Raw genomic sequence first — 24347 nt, forward strand, 5'->3', positions numbered from 1 at the left:
TTAAGAGCATCTGGGGCCCAGAGCCGGTGGCCCGTTAACTCTTAACGGGCCAGGGCTCTCTGCTAGGAGATCATGTAGGCTTCTTCGGAGCTTGCAAACGCACCTCAGGTCTAGGTGCATAGTGGGCATCTGAGAACTGACCCCTCACTCTGAGTGAGAGGGGAGGGGACGGAAGGGAGAGGGGACTAAGTATGAGCTTTGGAGTTAGGGCTGAGTTGCAGTTCCTGCTTGCCACTTACCGGAGTAGCTCAACGCTGGTCACATGGACTCAACTGCCCCAGTTTCCACATCTGGACAATGGCAATTGTAGGGATTGTTTGAGAGGGGCGAGTGTGAGCTGCCTGCTAGCGGTGAGCGCTAACCCGCGTGATTTCCTGCCTTCTTTGCTCTTGCAAAACACTGCCTCCCCCTCACTCCCACCTCCCATCCCCGTTGGACAAGTGGTTAGAATGAATGAATGCCCACGTCTGACTGCAGAGGCTAGGCTTTCTCTGCCCAGATGGCCGGGCAATGCGGCTGGACCGCGAGAGCTCAGGTGCGGGGCGGGGCGGGCTGGGGCCTAGGGAAGGCGGAGAATTTCCCGGCCCCAGGGGTGGAGGTGGCCGCAGCTCCGGTAGACGTTGTCTGCGCCACTGCTCTGTGGCCCGGGCCGCGCCGACCTTGAGCGCCGGGGTCTCACCTGGCCAGCGCCGGGGGTGGGGTGGGGTGGGGTGGGGTGGGGGGCGGGCGCTGCGCAGCGCGGGCGCGGCCATGGCCCCACTGCGCGGGTGGGCAGCCCGAGACCGGCCCGGCCCCGTCGCCTTCCCCGCCCCCCGGCGCGCCCCTCCCCGGCCGCCGCGTCGCGGGGATCGGGCCGCAGCACCTGGGCCGCGCCTGGCGTCAGGCGCGCGCAGCGATGACCACGGCCGGTGGCCCGGGCGCCCTGCCCGCGGGGTGAGTGGCCGAGGCAGCCTCGGGGCGCGAGCCATGCGGGGTGGATGCTGCGGGGCCTCCCAGGAGGAGCCCCGGGACCGCACTGCGGCTCTAGCCGCTGGGCAGCCAGCGCGCTCCCCGCTGCCTCCCGGGGACTTGTCCCTCTGGGTCCCAACTTTCTTCTCCCTCCTTGTGGAGTGTGCACCCGTGGGCTGGGCCTTGTTACGATCAACCCTCCTTACAGATGAGGAACTGGAGGCATAGTTCTTAAGTGACTTGTCTTTGATTATCCAGGAGGTAAGAGCGGGAGTGGAACTCAGCTCTGTCTGGTGGCATCCCCTTTAGGGTGATTTAGGGTGTTTGAAGGACTCTAAGTGGGCTGGGGCCGGGATAGTGGGTGTAGCAGGGACCTTGGTTGTCAAGGTGGGTATTGTCACTATCAACATGGCTGTCTTGGCCAGCCCCACCCCCACCCAGCCAAAGTCACTGTCGGACCCCCTACATTGTCCCCAGGCCCTGCCAGCTGCTGTCTGGAGACTGCGGCCTGGCTGTTCCTGGGTCTCAGTGCTTGGGGCTAGTTGCTGGTCTCCCTGGCTGCTGCAAGGTTGCTGGGCAGATCCTGCTCAGGTGAGCTGGGAGGGGCGCCCGCCCTACGTGGAGATCAGAACAGGGACAATATTTGCCAAGGGCCTGAGGCCTGACAGGTGAACAGGGAGGAGAGGAGCCTGGTGCCACCCGCCAGCTGGAAGCCTCCCCAGGGCCCCGTGAGTGTAACATGGGTCTGAGAGCTTGGAAGTTGGGTGCTGGGGAACACCGTGGCCTGGAGGAGGGCTACCCGTTAAGTTTTCCCTTAATCATTTTCTGTTGTATAACTTTGGTCAAGGCTTTCACCTTCCTGACTTCTGGTCCCTCCTTTGGAAAACACAAAGAGGCTGGGCTAGCTGTGCCCTCCCTGCTGAGGGTTGAAAGCCTCACATCTGGAGCTTGGCAGGGTACTTTCCTGCACAGCCCTGTAGAGCATGGCCTCCAGTACTGGAACAGTGGTTTTTCAGAAGGTAGACACAGAGCAAGGCTTCCATCTGCGAAAGCCACCCTCCTTCAGCTCGCTGACACACCCACATCTGTGCTTGAGGCCCTGGAATGACCCTGGGCTCCTCCAACCCTGCTCTAAGCTTCCAGTAAGCACACATCTGTAGCACAAACAGAATGGCCACCTTCTTGTATGGCTGTGAGGGTTCACTCTTAGAGTCTGTCCATCCATTCCCCTGCCCTAGTCAGTGTGATCCTTGCAGAGTTTGAGCAGGGGAGGGTCAAAGTAGAAGGGTCTCCCTCCTCCACCGTCCACACTTACTCTTCTTCAGGTACTGATCTCAGCAAACACTCAGATCTAGTCTAGGTCTAACTTTGGAGAAAAAAAAAAATGGTCCAAGGCTCAGATTTCTACCATATAACAATATTCTCCTGCCAGTGGGGATGTGGTGGGTTGAGACAGGGTCTCATGTAGTCCAAGCTACCCTTGCATTCTCTATGTAGCTGAGGATAACCCTGAACTCCTGATGTTCCCAACTCTACTTCCCAACAGGTAGGAGGACTACAGGCATATGCCACCACCATGCCCAGCTAAAAAGTTGTGAAATGTTTTTAAGGCTTCAGAAGATATGATAAATATTTTTTTTTGGGGGGGGGGTTTCGAGACAGGGTTTCTCTGTGAAGCTTTGGAGCCTATCCTGGAACTCACTCTGTAGCCCAGGCTGACCTCGAACTCACAGAGATACTCACTCTGTAGCTCAGGCTGGCCTCGCAGAGATCCGCCTGGCTCTGCCTCCCGAGTACTGGATAAATGATTTTAAAAGGCATTTTTATTTTTAACTGTACACACACACACACACACACACACACACACACAAATGGAGTCCAGAAGAGGGCATCAGATCTCCTGTATCTGGAGTTATAGGCAGTTACGAGCCACTGATGTGGATCCTGGGAACCAAACTCTGGTCCTCTGTGGGAGCAGCACCCACTTTTAACCATTATAACCATCTTTCTAGCCCCCATGGTAAATAATTAAATGGACCTCCATATTCTTGCCACCCTGTGTTGCCAGATATTAGCTCTGCCCACATACTTTATTTATTTAAGAGAGAAGTCTTGTTAGCGTTGCAAAGTCCTCGTGGAGACCCCTCCTGCCTTCCCTCTCCCGAGATGATTGCCAGCCTGGATCTTGGGTTTATCACTTCCCGTTTTTATTCTCCTGCTGAGTACAGGAAAATCTAAAAACAACCCAGTTTGGGGCTGGGGAGTGGTTTGTTCTTACTTCAAGTATTCTGTAAATGGAACCACGCAGCACGCGCCTTCAGTGGTTGACTTCTCCAAAATTTGGGTTTGTGAAGTTTTGCCTCCTTGGTCCCACACGCTGGTCCCCTCATCCTGATACCTGCTTCATCACCCTGTGTAAAGATCCGTTTATTTACTCACCCTTGTTAGACAGTGAGGTGGTTCCCTGTGTCCTGCTAGTCAAGCACAGAGGAGTCCTGTGTGGCTGGCTGGCTTTTCACAGGCGTGTGCCCCTGTGGGGCCCCTCGTGGGTGACGGGTGTGCTCTCGACCTCCCCTCCCCTCCTTTCTTCCCCCTCCCCACCTCTTTTTGCTTCCTTCTGACAGGATCTCACTGTGTAGGCCTTGTCTGGCCTCAGACTCTGGATCCTTCCACCTCAGCCTTCCTGAGGGCTGGGGCTGCAGGAGTGCCCCCCCACACCTGGCTTATTCCGTTACTAAATCAGCCCTGCTTGATGAGAGAGAGACATGCCAGCGGAAAAGAGTAACCACACGGGCGGTGATGGCACACCCCTCTAGGCAAGAGAATCGCTATGAGTCCGAGGCCAGCCTGGTCTACAAAGCAAGTTCCAGGACAGCCAGACCTGTTACACAAAGAAACCCTGTCTTGAAAAACAAACAAACGAAAAAGAATAACCAGTTACAGTTCATGAGTACTTCCCGCCTCTGTCTTTCGTCACAGCCCTGGGATGTAGGTCCCCTTAGGCCCATTGTACTGACCAGGAAACAAAGGCTTGTAAGGCTGAAGAACTGTCTGCTGGCTGAGGTGGAGCTCAGTTGCTATGGTGTTCATCTAGCATGCAGAGAGCCCTGGGTTTGATCCCCTAGCACCAAATAAAGCTGGGCATGGTGGAGCACACCTGTAATCCCAGCACTTGGGAGGTGGAGGCAGGAGAATCAGAAACTCAAGCTCATCTTTGGCTACATAGTAAGTTCCAGGCCAATCTTAGATATAGGAGACCCAGTGGGGTCTCAAAAGACAAAAACAAAACCTTTGCCAAGTGATGCGTAACTGCTGAGCTTCAGCTCAGCTCAAGGCTGTGTGCTTTCAAAGCTCTAAGAGACCGTGCCCTGTGGTACTGACTGTGTATCGCTAAGGGCCACAGAGTATGGGGCGTGTGTGTGTGTGTGTGTGTGTGTGTGTGTGTGTGTGTGTGTGTGTGTGTTTTCGAGACAGAGTTTCTTTGTGTAGTGTTGGTGCCTGTCCTGGATCTCGCTCTGTAGCCCAGGCTGGCCTCGAACTCACAGAGATCTGCCTGCCTCTGCCTCCCGAGTGCTGGGATTAAAGGCGTGCCCCACCACCGCCCAGCGAGTATGGGGATTTGAAAGAAACCTTGACCATATTTGAAACTTAGAAAGGTCAGTTCAGAAGCCACAACTCCCCATAGATACACACTGCACTTTTTGAACTAGAGTTCGGCACTTCCAAAGGGCAGAGCAGAGATTAAAATCCAGGACTGGCTCCAGTCTGCTCCCTGAGTGATTTTGCTCTTCTGACTGAGGTTAGGTTCAGGGGTTAACTGAGTCTAAGGGTCTCCCAGTCACTTTGTCCCCAACCCTGCCCTTGAGACAAGGTATCAGACCAAGCCCATGACAGGGAGTTGGGAAGGGAAGGGGGGTAGAGTGGCCCCAGCTGCCTGGCACCCCTCCTACCCCCCAGCTGGTTTCTCACTATGGCTTCCTGTGTGTGCATGCGTGTGGGATGAGTTCGTATGTGACTGAATGGGACAGTCCTTTACCACTGTGTCTAAGACCCTGATGTAGATCTCCATCCGTATTCCATCCAGCTCAGTGCCTGCCCATCCCCATCCTTCACCCATGCCTTAATGTCCTTAAGGCACAGCAGAGAGGCCACCGTCACAAGGATGTAAGTTGGGCAGAACAAGGTACCCTGGAACAGAAAGGCCTGGATGGTTGCGGAACAGCCTGTGGAGACTTGGGCACAGCCAGGGCAGAGGAAGCCTGGGGAAAGGGCCTGCGCTTTGCTCTTGCAGACCTCGGGGAGGAGTCTTCCACACTGCAGTGCCTTCCCGCTTATCTCTCAAATGCAGATAAGAGCTCAGCTGGGAGGAGAACTGAACGAAATAATACCACGGCCGATTTAGATTAAAGCTTGAGTGATCCCTTGGGAGAGGGAGTGGATGCCAATGCCATTAATCCCATAGGGCCAATGTCCCCAGTCTTCCTGGGCTCCCTGGCCGGGCCTCGTCTCTCCAGCCAGCAGGCTTTCTGGAGCCCGTCTTCAGCCTGTCCAGACTGCAGTGCCTGAGAACCACCTTGCGGTATTGCCAGCCTTTCCGCTCCCGGTTCCTTCACGGGCTTCTTTCTCCGCCTTGGGTTCAGTTCGGTGCCATCTGGCTGAGATACCCTTCCTTGAGTGCCCAGGCTGAGTGAGGGCCTCTTCCGTCCATCACAGCCCCGTTAACGGTGGCTGTCACTGCTCCGCCCGCTAGAGAGCCTTCGGAAGACTGAGCTCGGCAAGGGCAAGGTTCCAGACTGGGGCCACTCTGTTCCCAGAGCCCAGACAGCAGCAGCCGCTAACAGAGAGAGCTCAGTGAGTGTGGTGGGAGGGAAGACAGAAAGAATGGATTCAGGGCTATCTCTAGCTGTAGATCTTCCTCAACTTCAGTTAAGCCAAAGAGGTGCTGGGGCCCCAGGGAAACCATCAGGCTGTGCGTCTTTCTCGCTTCTCCGTGGGATGGGGTGAGGGGTAGGGTGTCGGCAAGGATGAGAGGCAGGCTTTTGCTTCCGCACTTGGTAGATGTGGGCCACGTGATGCCTTGAGGCTCAGCCGATGGATACCAACATAGGAAGAAACTCGGGTCAGAGCCCACCCCTGAGCTCTGCGGTCTTGGCCAAGTCACTTCTCCTCTGTGCCTCTGTTTTCTCATCCGCGGTGTGTAAAACCCCAGGTCACAAAGCGCTTCGAGGGTACAAATTAAGAATGTCATTGAGTACTCATGGAACTGTGTTTGCAGCTTCCTAGTTAATTCACACAGCAAAGATGAATGGGTTGGACCCTGGTTGCTAGGCTGGGTCCTGAACACAAAGGCAGACAGACATGCCAGGCCTCATGAGAAGAGGGCCAGCCCGCTTTGGGTGGGGCCTTTTATGACCATGGAAAGGAAGTGGGTCTTTGCTCTCAGAGACATGAGAAGCCATGGTGGATCTGAAGTAACATGATCAGATCTGTGCTTTCAAAAGGTATCCATGGCTATTAAGGCAGGGCTGGGTTGGAGGGACTGGTGTTTCCCACAGTCAGCCATCAGAACCTGGGGGCTGGGTGGGCTACACCAGGCATCCTCTAAGATGTCCTCCTGACCTCCCTGACAGCCGCAGGTCCTCTCTAGTGGTGGGATCTGGAGTGTGTCTGGGAACAAGCCGCTGCCATGGTAGCCTAGGACCTTTCAGACTCAGAACCCTCCAATCACTCAAGGCAGGGGAGGGGGGGTTGTGGGCTTGCACTGTGTGAAGATTCAAAGCACAGCCTCCTTCCTCTCCACTTAAATAGAGGCCCCTGGGGTTCCAGCCTCAGTGGCCTGGAGGGGGTGTGGCTGGAAAGAATCTGCCAGTGGAGAGAGCAGTTCCCTAAAAATGACAAACATTGGTTGATTTTCCTGCAAGAGCTGCGTTTTTAAAATTCACATTACTTTTGAGGACCTAGAATCCATAAAGTGAAATAGTAATTTTTTTTTTTTACAGCCTCAGGGTGGCAGCACCCTGGGAACCTGGCCAAAGTCAACAGAGTCCTTTCTGAAGGGATGGGTCCTCATCCCAAGGTTCCTTTGGGATTACTCAAATGTAATTTACTGATAAAAGTACAAAACACAAGGAAACAAGCCGCCGTGAGTGACAGGCAGCAGCAACAATAAATAGCAGAATTCTTTTCTCTGAGGATCTAAAAATGCTGAAATAATATATAATTAGTTGTGTTTACAATGTGTGAAGACGTTGAAGCTAAATCTGAAACAATAAGCTGGGAATCAATGGCTGTCTAAAATAATCGATCAGATTTGAAAGAAGAGTCAGTTGGAATCCCTGGAAATGAAAACCACAATCAACATGAAAAACCCAGCAAGCAACTAGCAAATTCCACACCGGAAGAGGAACTAGCACAATGAAAGTCTTGAAAAGGGAGCAGGGAGCTGTGTGTTAGGGGATCCCTAAAGGAAGTTCTCAGCCTGTAACCCAGTACTGGGGCAGGAGGACTGAACGAGTGTTTGAGGCCAGCTTGGATTGCTCTCTCAGTCTCTTTCTTCTTTTAGATTTATGTTATCTATATGAATGTCTTTCCAACATGTATGCGTGTGCACCACACGTGTGCCTAGCGCCTGCAGAAGTCAGAAGGGGGCATCTTATCCCTGGAAGTGGAGGTTTGGATGGTTGTGAGCTGTCATGCAGGTGCTGGGAATTGAACCGTGGTCCTCGGTGAAAGCAACAAGTTCTCTCCACTGCTGAGCCACCTCTCCAGGCCCTGTGATAGTTTCTTTCCCTGTTACCATGATAAAAATAACTCTGATAAAAGCAATTTCAGAAAGAAAGGGATTATTCTGGGTTCACAGTTCCTGGGGGATGCTGTCCGTCATCCTGGGGAAAGCTGACAGCAGGAAGCTGGCTGCTCACCTTCCATCTACACTTAGGAAGCAAAGAATGAACAGGAAGCAGAGCTGGACTATTAAGCCTGAAGACCCACCCTTAGTGGCCCGCTTCCTTTAAGAAAACCCCATCTTCTAATGGTTCCACGACCTCCCTAATCAGCACCACCAGCTGGGGACTGAGTGTTCACACAGGAGCCCGTAGGTGACATTTCACATTCAGACCACAAAAGCTGCATAGTAAGACTCCCGTCTTAAAAGGCAAACAAGGGCAGGAAAGCTGGCTCAGCGGGTGGAGATGCTTGCTGCCAAGCCTGATGATCTGAGTTCGATTCCTGACCCCCACAGGTTGCCAGCTGACCTCCGCACATGGTGGATCGCGCTATCAACTTGGAAAGGGTCTTCATTATTAAAAAAAAAACAAAAAAGCAGTGCAAAAAACTGCCACCAATAAATGAACGCAGAACCAAAGAGGGCTGGGAGAAGGGCGTCTTACAGGCCATGAAACACAGTGTGAAAGGGGCTGAGACTGGGAGGGAGGTAGCAGGAGAGAAGAGGGGACTTTCCTGGCAGGCTTGGCTTACCGTGACAGCGGCTGGGCCCAGAGGCCCACAGACGTGGAGGCAGGTGCTGCTGATGTTTGGTGGTGGAGCCCCGTGAGAGGGGTGGGTCAAAGATGCCTATCAGACTTCTGGCTTGAGAAACTGGGTGGGGATGTGTTACTCACTAAATTGGCAAGGCTGAGCGGGAACAGGCTGAGGAGAAGGCGCAAGAGGCAAGCTTTGACTGCTTCTCAGTTTGCCTGGGAAGATCTGCCGACAGGCCTTGGGTAGGTGTAGAATCTGGCCTAAGCGGAGACTTCTTCTTTCTCTGGGGTGTGAAGATCAGGATTTTCTTCAGCAGTATGGCAAGCGTCTATAAGAACTTTCTTTCAAGTGCACACCTTTAATTCCAGCACCAAGACAGGTGGATCTCTGTGAGTTCTAGGACATCCTGATCTACATAAAGGGTTCTAGGATAGCCAGGGCTACATAAGAAGACGCTGTCTCAAAGAACTAACATCTTCGCTCATTCAAACTGGGCTCCTGGAGAAGAGGCATTTTCATTTTTCAGAAGGGAAAGTTGAGACCCAGGAAAGTCCCAGCCTTGGACTTCATTTGTTTGTTCATTCATTCACTCACTCACTCATGAATTTGTTAGGAGCCTACTCTGTACCAGACACTAGGGCTGGGGATACAGAAGGGATAGACGCAAGATTCCTGCTTTTTAGAAGCTTGTATTTTAGTGGAGGGAGACAGACAATAATTTAAACATATTGGTAGGATGCTAAGAACTGTAGGGAACTTGAGGACCAGAAGAGGGCCAGGTATGTAGGAGATGTCATCGGGAAGGTGACGAGTGTGGAAGGCTCTGGAATGCTCATACAGAACCATTGCCCTCCACGGCCCATTGTGACAGTGTCAGTTCTAGAGTATAGGCCTGAGGTCAGCAAGAACCTGGAGAAGAGATTCCCAGAGAGGGACGGAGTGGCATCAGTGTTGGGCGGTGCCCCTCAGGGGGGCGGCAAAGCCCAATGGGTCAGAAGGGCCATAAGGGCTCCTTTTACAATTGTGAAGGGTAAGAAATGATCATTCTTTCTTTCTTTATTATTTTATTTTATTATTATTATTATTATTATTATTATTATTATTATTATTATTATTATTGGTTTTTCGAGACAGGGTTTCTATGTGTAGCTTTGCGCCTTTCCTTGAACTCACTTGGTAGCCCAGGCTGGCCTCGAACTCACAGAGATCCGCCTGGCTCTGCCTCCCAAGTGCTGGGATTAAAGGCGTGCGCCACCACCGCCCGGCTTAAGAAATGATCATTCTTATGGCTTCCTTGCTCCCCATCCTCAGCCCCATCCTGTCATTGAGTCTCAGATGACACCCTCCTTTCTTCCACCATTGGGGACACTGAGAAGTAGGTATAAATGGTCCCTGTGTCTCAGCATGGGCAGCCCAGAGGAGGCCTGTTTGTCGGGTCAACCAGGCCAGTGAAGCTCTGCCCTGGCCAGGAGAGGCCAAAGACTGTCTGTTGCATGTCTGTTTCTTCCCTCAGGTCTCCTGTGAGCAGCCTCCATGAGGCCCTGGACCAGTGCATGATAGCCCTGGACCTCTTCCTCACCAACCAGTTCTCAGAAGCACTCAGCTACCTCAAACCCAGGTGAGCGAGCTTAGGGGGCACACATGTAAGTGCACACGTAGGGATGGACATGGGTTAGAGGAGCCCATGAGTACATTACACTTTCTGGGTCACCGTGACTCCTGAAAAGTCTCATCCAAACGGCCCAGGCACCCCTCCGACAGCCTGTGAAGAGCCAGATGGCTTCCTCCGTCACTGGGAGCTGGTGATTTCCTCTTCCCATTGAATCCACTGGAAATTGCTCCTTCCTCTTTTAGACTACTCACTGGGCCGTGCGGTAGTGACGGGGGCTGCACTTTAAGGCATTTCTCCAGTGTTTGTTGGTGGCGGTTTGTTTAGTTTTGGGACAGGCTCTCCAAGCCAACCTCAAGATCCTCCAACTTCCACCTCCCAAGGGCTAGGATTCCCAGCATGCACCACCAGGCCTGGCATACTAGTTCTAAATAATACGCACATGCCGTGTCTTCCCTCCTGACCCTGCCTTCTTTGCAGTTTTAAAAACTGAGGTATAAATCAGAAACCAAAAATTCACTTTTAATAATTTTTTGTGCGTGTGCGTGTGCATGTGCGCGCGCGTGTGTGTGTGTGTGTGTGTGTGTGTGTGTGTGTGTGTGACTATAGGTTAGAGAAGAACTTTAGAGAAAAGTCAGGTCTCTTGCTTCACCTTGTGGGGCCCTGGGATCAAACTTGGGCTCTCAGGCCTGTATACAGCTGAGCCATCTCACTAGCTCAAAACTCACTATTTTTGTCACCTTAGAAAACTCATCTCTTAGTAGAAAAGATTGTAGCTTTCACTCGGTGTGGTGGTGCACATCTATAATCCAGTAGGAGGCAGAGGCAGGTGGAGCTCCATGAGTTCGAGGCCAGCCTGGTCTGTATAGTGAGTTCCAGTATAGCCAAGGTAACACAGAAAGATCCTTTCTAAAAAGAAGAGTTTAGCTTTCTTACCTGAATATGAATATGATGGTGTGCACCCTTCCCCTCCCCTAGTACTTGGGAGGTAGAGATAGAAAGTTCAGGAGTTCAAAGTCATCCTCTGCTACAGAACAAATTCAAGGCTGGCCTGGGCTACATGAGATCTTTATCTTGTTTGTTTGTTTGTTTGTTTGTTTGTTTGTTTGTTTGTTTGTTTGAAGACAAGGTTTCTTTATGTAGCTTTGGAGCCTGTCCTGGAACTCACTCTGTAGACCAGGCTGGCCTCAAACTCACAGAGATCCACTTGCCTCTGCCTCCCGAGTGCTGGGATTAAAGGCGTGTGTGTGTGTGTGTGTGTGTGTGTGTGTGTGTGTGTGTGTGTGTGTGTGTAAGCCAAATGAACCCTTCCCTCCCCAGGTTGCTCTTGGTCGTGGTGTTTAATCACAGCAACAGTCACTCTGACTAAGTCCTAATTCTTACCCTGTGTGTGTCCCTTTCTCAGAAATGTTTCAGATCTACTATTCCTGCCTGTCCAGGTTTCAGAACAGTGGGCTGGGACAAAGGTCTTCTTCACGCTGTGGTTTTGTAACCAACTCTCTCTGTTCTAGGAAGTTCCCTTAGTCTTCTGTTCCCTTTCCTTCCGTCAGGTGTTGGGCTTCCCAGGTGAGCCTTCCCTATGCTTCCCATTCCCCTCCCCCTCCTTTGTTTCTTTTTAAAGTGTGCGTGTGCGTGTGCGTGCGTGTGCGTGTGCGTGTGCGTGTGTGTGTGTCCACTGCACATATGTTGAGGTCTGAGGACAACTTTCGGAGTCAGGTCTCTCTGTCCACCGCGGGGATTCGGGGATTGAACTCCGGTCTTGGCAGCAAGTGCCCTTACCCGCTGAGCATCTTGCTGAGCGCTCACTTGATTTCTGTCTTTTCCCTTCCGAGTGTCACTAAGTCCTTCCCTTGACTACTTGTGACTTCTGTGATCACATGACCAATTTCCTAATACTCATTATTTCTCTGCATATTCTCTTTTGTCCTTAACATCTTATTTTTCTTTCTTTCTTTCCTTTTTTTTTTTTTAACTTTCATGTTTGTGGGCATGTGTGTGATGCGCATGTGTCAGGGTGTGTGTGAATGGGTGTGTGTGCATGCACGTGGGGGCCCAAGGTTGAGGTTGGAATCATCCTTGATCACTCTTCCACCTCATCGATTGAGGCAGAGTCTTGGAATCAAACCCACCGCCTATTGATGTGGCTAGTCTTGCTACCCAGCTTACTCTGAGAGTCCCCCTGTCTCCACATTCTTGGGGTAGAATTATAGGTGGTCCACCACACCTACCTAGCATTTATGTGGGTTTCTGGGGATCCTCCAGTCCCCCATACTCAGACTGCAATTGCTTTAACTGTGGAGCTATCTCTCCAGGCTCCCTCTTTATGTTTTTACTTGTATTTTATGTATATTGGTGTTGGCCTGCATGTATGTCTGTGCATCATGTGTGTGCCTTGTACCCAGGCACAGAACCAGAAGAGAAATTCAGATCCCCTGGAAGTGGAGTATAAAAAAAAAAAAATGTGACTCATCATGTGGGTGCTGGGAATTGAACCTGGGTCCTTAGCAAGAGTAAATGCTTTTAACTGCTGAGCCATATATCCAGCCACCATCCCCTTTTATTTGAGACAAAAATCTTACTATTTAGTCCAGGGTGACCTCAAACTTGAGATCCTCCTGCCTCAGGTTGCCCATTTCTGGGATTGCAGGCATGTGCAACCATGCCTGGAATCAGGATGCCTGCCGCACTTCTAGGACAAACTGTTTCCCTATGCCAGTCTGGGAGGTCAGTGGCAAGTTCCCTGCATCTCACCTCAGGGCAACCCAAAATTATCAAACGTCCCAGGGAGGTAAAATCACACCCCACCCGCGACCACCAAAGACGCTTTCCAGAAACTGTCCGATTTCCTTTTACAGAGTGAGACAAAAGTACCTTCACTGGGACCCACTGCTCCAGAGTGGCGGTCATCAATAACAATACAGCCCCTTGGCCCCACTTATACCCACTGAAGCTTCCGAGAAGGTTGGGTCCACAGTTGTTCATGATTCCATATTGTGCACAGGTCTTCCTGACCCTAGTGAGGGGGGTTGGGTAGCACCCCTTCTGTGCTCACCAGGGTTTACCATGTTCCCCTCCCTGCCTCTGCATCTGCTGTCTGGATGTCACGTCTCTAAATAAGACTGTCTGCACCGCTGGGTGATGATTCTTAGCACTCTGTCTCCAGGCACTGTCTGGAACATGGAGACAACCCCAGTAATTTTTTTTCTGTTGAATAAATGGCCGCGGCTTGTCAGTGGCAGAGCTTGGATTCAAATCCAGGCCCACCCTGGCTGCAGGCTGCATTCTGACTGCTGGCCTCTCCCAGGTCTCATGCAGGGTGGCATGGTCACCTTGCTTGGAAGGGCCTCAGGTGGCTTCCTCCCAAAGAAGCACAGCCAAGAAGATAAGTGAGTTCCTGGTGCAGGAAGTTCAGGGTAGGCCCATGCGAGGTCCTGGAGGTTCTTTGAGGAAGAGGCTAGGCCACCTGCTAAGCATAAGGGGCCAGGCAGTGCTGGGAGGAACAACAGGAAATTTGTCTCTGAGCAGGATGAGGGTCTTAGCTGAGGCTGACCCCAGCTCAGAAGTCACCTGTCTGCGGGGCAGTTCCTTACAACCTTGCTCAGCGGCAGCTTGGGGGAGTGGGCAGTTGTGCAGCCCTGGCCTGGGGTTCCTAACTGGGTACAGCAGAAGGTCTCAGGGTGAGGAGGCCAGATGTTGGGGCTGAGGCAGGGAAGGAGCGTTGCCAAGGAGTTGGCAAGGCCTCAACCTTGCCTTGCTAGTGGAGGAAGAGGAGGCTGGAGAAGCCCCCTGGCCCACCGTCTACCCTTGCCTCCATCATGACAGCTGGGCTGGGCCCTAGGAGGTGGGACTCCAGCGGTTCTCCTTCCACAGAGCTGGGTGCAGCTCAGGGGTCCAAGTGCCCTATTTACAAACTTGTGTGGCACACGTAAGACTCTGGGTATCTGAATTTGGGGGGTCACCATACCTCTGTATCCCATTTCCCACTCCAGGCCACTCGAGGTTGTGGGCTGGTGAGGGCCAGGATTCCTAGCCAAAGGTACATGTTGGGGCCTTGGATCTCCGACTAGAAATTCCACTTTGTCTGCCAGCTGCCTGGGCAGGGCTTCTTCCTTCTGGGCCCAGCAGGTGTGACTGGGTGGGTAGGGCTGAGTCCTGGGGCGCAGGATGCAAAGGAAGAGGGAGAGAGAAACAGGGTGGAGAGACCCTTGGAAGAGGCCAGGAAGCAGGAATGTTCTGAGGGATGCTATTGGTCCTGTTAGGGAAGCCCCTTGGGGAAGTGACTCTGGACACTGGTAGGACAGAGGGACAGAGGGACTCACATTTACTGAGCAGGGGTGATGTGACCTGAGATCTGGAAGAACAAATTCACTCTGGAAGCTCCAGGACAGAGAGATTATTGTATTCATTTTTCTCTGTCTTTCTTCCTTTCCCCCTTTTCTTTCTTTCTTTCTTTCTTTCTTTCTTTCTTTCTTTCTTTCTTTCTTTCTTTCTTTCTTTCTTTCTTTCTTTCTTTCTTTCTTTCTTTCTTTCTCTCTCTCTCTCTCTCTCTCTCTCTCTCTCTCTCTCTCTCTCTCTCTCTCGCTGGAACTTGCCGTATAGACCAGGCTGGTCTTGAACTTGCCTCTGCATTCTGAGTGCTGGGATTTAGGGTGTGCTCCACCATGCCTAGCTGTATTTGTTTTTCAACAGAGGGAAATCCTGAGATTCAGAGAGGCCAAGACACCTACCAGAGTCACACAGCGGGCGCCTGGCACAGCCAGGATTCCAGCCTGTGTCTGAGGGACTCTAAAGTCCAGGTTGAGCACACACACACACACACACACACACACCCGTGACAGGCAGCCAGATCCTTTCCACTGGCTGCCGTTCCTACTCATGGCACAGATCGGAAGGTATCTGGGAACAGGCAGGACTGGGAGAAATCCACCCGCCTTTTGTTCCTTTGGCCCTCAAGAATCCTGACCTATAGCAGGCATATGCCTGTAATCCCAGCACGTGGGAAGTAGAGGGAGACCTGTTTAATGAAGTATGGGACCCTGCCTCAAAAACAAACAAACAAACAACATCAACAACAACAAAGCCCAACTGAAGAGAGTCACCCAGAAGGAAAAGAGTAATTCATCCACAAGCTCTGCTTTGACTGGAAAGGAAGGTGGCTAAATCACGTGATCTAACAATAAAACCCTTTATGTACCCTGGCCATCTCTCTCCTCCGACGTTCCCAGCCGTGGCCTGGTAGGAAGGAGTTCTGTAAATAATTGACGGAGGCATTCGGGGAAGGGAACCAAACCGTGCAGGCTCCTGCCATGGCAGGCAAGCGGTTCCCCTGCCAGACTCAGTAGCTCCAGCCACCCAGCACCATCACCCCCTGCTGCTGGGGTCATAGCCAAGTTCCAGGCTGCTGCACAGGCAGCAGGAGGTGAAGAGGGCTTTCTGAGGCTGCCCTGGCTCAGCCCTGTCACATCAGGCCACAGAGATGAGTCACACCAAGCCCTGTCCCCACGGTACCCACAGTCTGCAGAGGGAGAGTTAAGCTTGTGCTCGTGGGCTGAGTGTGGTCTGGGCCTTGTCATCGGCGTGTGGTTCTCAAGAAGGAGCCTGAATTCCCAGGGGTCTTGAGGGCTGTGGTGACTGAGTCAGAAAGACATCTCAAGCTGCAGGAGCAGCCTGGGCGAGGGCCTGGAAGAGGGACGTGTGGGGGCTCAGGTCGTCAGGCTTGGTGGCAAGCGTCTTTCCATGCTGAGGCATCTCGCTGGCTCCAGGGCTTGAGTGCTGGGAGGTTCTGCCGGGTGCTGTAGGTCAGGCGAGATGGGGAAGCAGTAGAACAGGTCTAGATGGTCCTGGGGCCGGCAGGACCAGAGGAGGAGGGCCAGAAGGCAAGAGGCGGGTAGGGTACCGTGTGTGGGCAAGAACAGCCTCAGGCCAGCACCAGGACTTGTGGTTCCTCCCCAGGAAGGTCACTTGTGCAGGAAGAAGAGGAGCTGGGAACTGGACTGAGTGAGATCTTTTGTTTTTTAATTAGTTTTTCAACTTTTGCTGTATCTTACTTCTGCAATGCATTCTTACCCCATTGCTCTCCCCCTTCCTCCTTGAATGGAGGCCATTTGAGATGCCATGAAAGGGTCAGACTTTGAAACCGTGTCTCCCGCAGCCAGCCAGCCAGCCACGTCTGGTGCTCTCAATGTCCACTTTGTCCCACAGAACCAAGGAGAGCATGTACCACTCGCTGACCTACGCCACCATCCTGGAGATGCAGGCCATGATGACCTTCGACCCCCAGGACATCCTGCTTGCCGGCACCATGATGAAGGAAGCACAGTCCCTGTGTCAGAGGTGGGAGCCGTGGGGACAGGGAGAGGGTCGTGAGGCCCACCCTTCTGTCTCCTTCCTAACCAAGTGCCCGGGGTGCCCGCTAAGGGCTGCTGCTTCTGGCTAGGAGGTCCCGTGTCCTCCGGTGTGAGAGCTGTCTCTGTAGCAGGGCTGTGGAGCCTTGTCTGAGCCGATCACTGGGGGGAAAATGGATTCTGTCTCTGCCGCTTTTTAACTCTGTCTTGGGCAGGCCCCTCTCGGTTCTCAGCTTCCTTCATTTTTAAAAGAGGTGTGGGTGACGATGAGGAGTTACGGCGTTGCCCTGGGGACCCTGTGGCAGGGCCTGGTGTGTGCTTGAGTGAGTTTAGTCCATGGTCCGTGAATACCACTGGGCATACACCCACATCTACTCTGGGCCAGGCCCTGGGGATCCAGGAAACCATTAGGCCTGGACTAGGGGTTGGGATTATGACTCAGTTGGCAAAGCACTTGCTTAGCATATGGGGTGCTCTGGGTTTGAACCCCAGCCCAGTGGAGAAGGGAGGAAGGATTCCAGGAAGCCAGCCCTGGATTGGGAGAGCTGTGGACCTGAGTCTGGAGACTCCTGTGGGAGGTGCCTACAAACCTTCAACTATTTGAAAGTGTAGCACAGGGTGTGTATAACAAAGACAAGTGTGGCCCAGGCTGGTCCCTCTTTCAGCCTCATGGAGCCATCAGGGACCCCTTTCCTTCTCCAGGTACCGGAAGAAGTTGTCTATGTCAGACTCTTTGAGCAACCTGGTACACCGCCCCACCCTGGACCAGTTCACGGAAGGTAAGGCGTTCCAGGTGTCCTTTCAAGCGTGGGCTCTGGTGGCCCAGAGAGGGGAGGGGAGTGTGGAGGGGAGAATGGAGGGAAGGGGAAGGGAGGGGAGAATGGACAGGAGGAGAGTGTGGAGGGGAGGGGAAGGGAGGGTGGAGGGAGGAGAGAAAAGTTACCTAGTCTGGTGTCCCCAGGGGAGCTGTGCTATGGCCTGATGCAGGGACACAGGTGGCCCTGGCCTGGGGCCTTTGGAGAAGCCCGGCCACCCAACAGCATGATCAGCTAAGCCCCTGGAAGCCTGAAAACCCGTGGCTTTGCTCCTCAGGTCCAGGGCTGTGTAGAAAGCACCCTAGCGACTTCATGTGCCCCAGAGGGAATGTGGCTTTACCTGAGCCGCCTGCCTAGGACCTTAGGCTTTTTTTCTTTCCCCTGCAGAGGAAATCCATGCAGAGGTCTGTTACGCAGAGTGCCTGCTGCAGAGAGCGGCCCTGACCTTCCTTCAGGTAAGGAAGCTCCCCTCACCCCAGCCTACCCCACACTGTGCAAAGAGAGCCTTAGAATTCTGGGTCAGCCCAGGCATGGCTTGCCCCCTGAGAAGTGGCAAAGCCTGAGGCTCAGAGTCCCAACCCTGGCCAAGCTGGGTGAGGGGGGTAGGCATCTCTCAGGCCTTTCTGTCACTCCTGCTCCTGTTCAGTCACGTGCACACAGGCATTGCCACAGATCTGCTCTGCTTGGTTTATGCAGCAAGGCTATGCAGCTCTATAGATCTGCCATCTTACATGTGCCTGTGATGTGTGTGTGCATGTATGTGTGTGTGTGTGTGTGTGTGTGTGTGTGTGTGTGATGTGGTGTGTGCGTGGAGAGCGGAGGTTGATGTTAGGAGGTTGTGTCTTCCTCTTACTCTCCACCCTTTTTCATATTTATTTAGTGCAAACGTGTGTGTGTGTGTGTGTGTGTGTGTGCACGCGTGCCAGTGTGCCTGTGATGGCGAGGGGGAAGGTATGCTATAGATGTGTGGAGGCCAAAGGAGATCTTTTTGGGAATTGGATCTCTCCTTCTACTTTGTTTCTGAGGCAGAGGCCCTGGTTATTTCTGATGCTGAGCTGTGTGTGCCGGGCTAGCTGGCCTCAAAGCTTCCAGATGATTCTCCTGTCTCTGCCTCCATCCTCTGGGAGGGATTACAGATGCACTCCACTCATCTGGCTTTGAACATGGGTTCCAGGATCAAATTCTGTCCTTAGGCTTACGTGGCAAGCACTTGGCTGTGGGAGCCAAGTGTCTCCCGAGTCCCTGGATATCACAGCACTTGGGAGGCAGAGGCAGCTGGATATGCCATGTTTGCTGTGTTTGCATAATTCCCACAACACGAGGTCCTGTCTGATGTGTTTACACTTGTTACTTAACCCCTCACAGGACAGCAAAGCAGAGGACTCCTCTCCCTAAGGTCACGGGATTAGCAAATAGTGAACTGGGATTTGGATTTGGTTCTGGCCAAGTCAGAGATGGGTCTCCCTTCCACAGTGGGAATTACGCACACCATCACTGCACAGTTTTACTAGAACTCCTTGGCTAGCGTGTGTGTGTGTGTGTGTGTGTGTGTGTGTGTGTGTGTGTGTTGGAGGAGGGTAAATGCATTGTAGTGATGGGTGCTATTTGTTTTCTTTAGCTTGTTTTTTGTTTTTTTAGACAGGGTCTCATTATGCAGCTCTAACTGATCTGGAACTCACTATGTAGACCAAACCGGCCTTGAACTCACAGCAATCCGGCTGCCTCTGCCTCCCAAGTGCTGTGATGGAAGGCATGTACTACCTGGCTTCTTGAGCTCTTTTTAATTTTAAAAAATATTATTATTGTATTTTATGTGTGTAGGTGTTTTGCCTGCATGCATGTCTGTGTACTAAATGCATGCCTGGTGCCCTCAGAGGCCAGAAGGCATTTGGATTCTCTGGAAGTGAAGTTACAGACAGTTGTGAACCACCAAGTGGATGCTGGGAATTGAAACTTAGGCTCTCTGGAAGAACAGCCAATGAGCCATTTATCAGTCCATATACTATTACTTGTATGTACTTTTTTCTTTTTCGAGACAGGGTTTCTCTGTGTAGCCTTGGCTGTTCTGGAACTTGCTCTGTAGACCAAGCTGGCCTCAAACTCAGAGATCCACTGGCTTCTGCCTCTCGAGTGCTGGGATTAAAGGTGTGTGTGCCACCACTGCCTGGCTAGCTCTTTTTTTTTCTTTTTAATTATAATTTAGTTACAACATTTTCCCCTTCCCTTTCTTCTGAACCCTCTCACATACCCCTCTCCTTCAAACTCACGACCTCTTTTTTCACTAATTGTTGTCATATGCAATATATGTATGTATATACAATATATACGTAAATACACATATTCCTAAATATAACTTCTTTAGTCTGTATAATGTTGCTTGCATCTATGTTTCCAGGGCTGACAGTTGGGCACTGGACAACCATTTGGGGTGCTCTTCCCTGGAGAAGACCGCCCCTCCCATTTCCAGCCTTCCTCGGTTGCCTGTAGTTTTCTGTGTAGAGCTGAGCTTCATGGCCTTTCCCTGTATGCTTTGTCATGCCCAACAGTGGCATCCTTGGTCAGCTCACTGTTGGGTAGTCACGTTGGTGAGACCTTTTGGGCGTGGCCTCAGACATGCCCGGAGACGCAAGCTCCCAGCAGACTCCCTGATCCTCGGTCTCTTGCAGTCTCCGCCCCTCTTTGCAATGCTCCCTTTGCAGTGCTCTCTTTGCAATGCTCCCTTTGCAGTGCTCTCTTTGCAATGCTCCCTTTGCAGTGCTCTCTTTGCAATGCTCCCTTTGCAGTGCTCTCTTTGCAATGCTCCCTTTGCAGTGCTCTCTTTGCAATGCTCCCTTTGCAGTGCTCTCTTTGCAATGCTCCCTTTGCAGTGCTCCTCCAATGCTCACGACGTCCCTGGCACTAGCAGTTGGCTAGGTTTCCACCCATAGCCACAGTTTCCCTCTTCCTGAGGGGGTCTTAAATCAATTAGAGAGCCATTGGTTACCCCCAAGGTATGCATGCCACCAGTGCGCCCTTAGGATGATCACGCCATGCCATGTCTTTGATGTAGTTCATAGATGTCATAGGCCGGAATCCTTAGTCTTTAAAATCTTTTGGCGCTCAGGTGATTGGAGCTGGACCAATCCTAATCCTCAGTTTGGGACTCACTGAAACAAGAATGGCATTTTATTTTACTTGCTTTCTATTATATATTATATAGTATATATTACATAATCACACATACCCTGATTCTGCTGGAGGCCCAGAGCCTACACAGCAAGACTCACCCACACACATACACACTGTCCCAGCCTCCTTCCCGGGGGAAGCCATTACCTCCCTCATCACCTCCGCATGTGTGTTTTCCATTTGTGTCTGAACAGCATATTGTTAAGCTTTGGTCGGTTCTGTGTCACAAAGGCTTCCAGTTGTGTAGGGCTGGGATTCTCTACCTGTCTTTGTGTGGCTGGATAATATTCTTATATGTGAACGTGCCTCAGTTTACCTAGCTTCCATGGGTGAGCCTCGGTTGCTTTTGGTTCTTGGTTTCATGGACCCTGATGCTGTGGACATTCCTGACAAGGCTTTGCAGCCCATGTCCATTCTTTTTCTGAGTGGACGCCAAAGATTGGAGCACCAGACAGGCTGGGGATTGCTGGGACTTTAAATAACATATTACAGTAATCATCTTTAACATTCTAAAAATGAGCAGCCCTCTTCATCTCACATGGGCCTTCCGCCTAGCGGGGGACACCTTTGACTCTGTGTGTGTGTGTGTGTGTGTGTGTGTCTGAGAAGGGGGGTTGTGGCAGCCTGCTTTGGGTGACCTCTGACCACTCCCGCCTCATCTGTCATGGATCTGGGCACAAGGTGGGGGGCCATCAAGGCCCACAACCCTGGGTGACCCTCCAGCCTACAGTTACCCACCTTGGACCCAGTTCTCTTCATCTCTCCCCACCACAGGATGAGAACATGGTGAGCTTCATCAAGGGCGGCATCAAAGTTCGAAACAGCTACCAGACGTACAAGTAAGCGGGGCCAGCCTGTAGGGAGCTGGAAGCCTGGGGCCAAGGAGTCTCTCACCCATCCTCTCAGGCTGCATTGTGGGAGACCCGAGGTTTAAAAAAACCGGGAGCTCAAACAGATTTCTGTACCTTCAAAACCTCCGTTTTCTGGAATAATGCTCTGGTTTTCTGGCTATACTTGTATGATTGGCTTCTTGAATGCCTTGTCTCTTGGGGAAGAAGATGACCCAGAGTCTACACAAACAGCCTGGGCTGGTGGGCAGGGAGGCAGACGGACAGAGGACTTCAGGGAACAGCAGCAGAACTGCATACAGATCCGTAAAGGCCCAAATGCTACTTTTCCTAGAAAATCTTCCTTGACCTTTTTAACATGCAGGGATAGCACGTTGTGTACACACACACACACACACACACACACACACACACACACACACACACACACACAGATGTATGCTCCCTGTCTTGGAGTGTTTCTATTGCTGTGAAGAGATACCATGACCATGGCAACTCTTCTAAAGGAAAAATATTTAATTGGGATAACTCACATTTTCAGAGGTTTAGTCTGTTATCCATCATGGTGTGATATGGTGGGGTGCAGGCAGACACGGTGCTGGAGAAAGAGATAAGGGTCCTACAGTTTGACCTGGAGGCAGCAGGAAGTGGTCTGAGACATTGGGCGTGGCTTGAGCATAGAGGAGCCCCCTCCCCCACGGTGACACACTTCTCCAACAAGGCCACACCTGCTCTGTCAACAAAGCCACACATCCTAATAGTTCCCTTCCTGCTGAAATAATTTCCACACTATGTCCGGGTCCCTGACAGAAGTCTCTGGGCCAGGGACAAGGTGTGCTGATGGTTAAAAGCCTGAGGACAGCCCAGAGCACTTTTACCCAGTACTGTCCCTTATCTACAAGTCTGAAATCAGATAAAGAAACCCAGCTCTCCCTCCCTCCCTCCCCTAAGTTATACATCCGAACTTATTTCCCATTACACTTTGAGAACTCTTTACCTCCCCCACCAGGGTGACTGTTCCCTGCCCAGGACACCAAAAGGCTTGTGCTGGAATTGTCCAGGGACAACTAGACAGGTGCTTCAGTCCCTCCAATGTCCTTGCCAGCTTCCAAAATGGTGACTGCAGAGCACACACCTGGTCAGGCCATCCCTCCCGACTCCCGAGGCCCCTCTTGCTTACAGAGTGGAGCCCCCCCCCCATCTTTATTGCCTCTCCCACATCACTCTGCTGCAGACCTTTAGGTCTTCCCTCAGCTCTCAGATATGCCAAGCTCATCTGTGCCTCACAGCTTTTGGACATGTTGTCTCTGTCAGAACAGTCACCAGGCCAGTTCCAGTTCACCTCCCAGGTTCTAGTTCCCAGGTCTCCTCCCAGGTCCTAGGTCACACATCTCCCAGGTTCTAGCTCCCAGGTCTCCTCCCAGGTTCTAGTTCCCAGGTCTCCTCCCAGGTTCTAGCTCCCAGGTCTCCTCCCAGGTTCTAGGTCACACATCTCCTCCCAGGTTTTAGCTTCCAGGTCTCCTCCCAGGTTCTAGCTCCCAGGTCTCTTCCCAGGTTCTAGGTCACACATCTCCTCCCAGGTTCTAGCTCACATGTCACCTTTCCACTTAAATACCATCTGAAAAACCCTCTTTATCCCCAGACTAAGTCCAGCCCCAGGGTTCTTTTCCTTTCAAGAGACTGGTGGAGACTGTCCTCTAAAGGCTAGAGCTGTGGGGACAGGGTGAGGCTATTGTGATCCCTGCTGCCTTCTAGTGCCTGGTACAGAGAAGCCTGGGGGTGATGGCTGCCTAGAAAGCCTCTGTGCTATTGGTACCTAGGAGAAAGAGGGTTGGATTCCAGCCAAGTGAACGCCAAGGAAATGTCCTGGGGGACAAGGTGTTTGTACCTGCCCAGTGGTTCTCATCTGGGGTGTCTGCACCCCCTGTCAGACACTGCTCCAGAGACATCCTGGTTGTCCCACTGAGGAGAGGCTCCTGCTCACACCCAGAGGGAGGAGGGCAGGAGTGTCTTCAACATCCTACACTGGCAACAGGTCCTCTCCTTTCCCCCAGTAAAGAATTATCCAGCCTAAGAGGGCAGATGAGGCCAGTGGAGGGTATTGTACCACTGGGGACACAATATGGTGCCGTTTCGGGGTGAGGAACATGCATCTGTGGTGGTAGACAAGAGGGAAGTTCATTGAGCATCAGCTCTCTGGGTCTGGAGACTCTCAATCCACCACTGTCGAGTTCTGGGTCCACCCTGTCAGGGAGGAGGGGGTGGACCAGCCTGGCTCCCGCATACGGCTAAGCAGCACCCTTCCCACAGGGAACTGGATAGCCTCGTCCAGTCCTCCCAGTACTGCAGAGGAGAGAGCCACAGGCACTTTGAAGGAGGAGTGAAGCTCGGTGTAGGCGCCTTCAACCTGGTGAGTAGCAGCCCCTCCTTTCTTCAGGGGCTGGGCCCCAGATGCAGCTCCCCTGCATGTCCTGGTCCCGTACAAGGTCACCCCTGTGTGCCACTGTGCCTGGATGTAGCAGGAATCTTAAAAGTTCTTATTAATAAAATCAAACCCGAGGCCAGTTATTGGGGTCAATGCTGGTAGATCAGAGAGACAGAATAAGCCACAGCTATCTCACCTCACCAGTTCCTTAGCTGGTCCTGTTTCCTCAGACTGGAAGCTTCTGTGTCCTCATCCCAATAGCTCTCAGCTGAACTGTGTTGCTCCAAAGCCTGAAAGCTTAACCAGCCAAATGCTTAACCAGCCAAAATGCCTAACCAGCCAAAATGCCTCTAGTTTCTGGTCCTCACGCCTTATATATCTTTATACTTTCTACCACCACTCCCTGGGATTAAAGGCTGGCTTTCTGGGATTAAAGGCGTGTCACCATGCTTGGCTATTTCCAATGTGGCCTTGAACTCACAGAGATCCAAAGGGATTTCTATCTCTGGAATGCCAGGATTAAAGGTGTGTGCTATCACCGCCTACCTAGTGGCTTTTCTGTTCTCTGACCCCAGATAAGTTTATTAAGGTACACAATATTTTGGGGAAAACAATACCACCACATCTCCTCTCTTTTTGTCTAAAATTAAAGAAAGCTTATAACTAATACAAGAAAAACTATCTAATAAGTATATACAATATATACAGACA

At 52.0% G+C, this 24347-nt stretch overlaps 1 protein-coding gene across 12 annotated transcripts in view; it reads left to right on the plus strand.

Moving 5' to 3' along the window:
• Ttc39a (tetratricopeptide repeat domain 39A) overlaps positions 1-24347 on the plus strand; it is a 54210-nt gene that overhangs the window by 12433 nt on the left and 17430 nt on the right. For 3 of the 12 annotated variants that reach the window (XM_076564751.1, XM_076564749.1, XM_076564750.1), the window contains exons 2-7: positions 9941-10045; positions 16238-16369; positions 17083-17159; positions 17583-17650; positions 21138-21202; positions 23522-23621. In XM_076564751.1, the coding sequence (XP_076420866.1) occupies positions 9941-10045; positions 16238-16369; positions 17083-17159; positions 17583-17650; positions 21138-21202; positions 23522-23621 (547 nt within the window). Of the gene's footprint in view, positions 1-230; positions 351-428; positions 536-782; positions 1210-5504; positions 5528-5772; positions 5800-9301; positions 9458-9940; positions 10046-11551; positions 11603-16237; positions 16370-17082; positions 17160-17582; positions 17651-21137; positions 21203-23521; positions 23622-24347 lie in introns of those variants that run through there. The other 9 variants (XM_042271598.2, XM_015996490.3, XM_015996489.3 and 6 more) reach the window with 9 other exon arrangements.

Source organism: Peromyscus maniculatus, chromosome 2 (assembly GCF_049852395.1).
Source record: "Peromyscus maniculatus bairdii isolate BWxNUB_F1_BW_parent chromosome 2, HU_Pman_BW_mat_3.1, whole genome shotgun sequence".
In the NCBI taxonomy this organism is placed as follows: domain Eukaryota; kingdom Metazoa; phylum Chordata; class Mammalia; order Rodentia; family Cricetidae; genus Peromyscus; species Peromyscus maniculatus.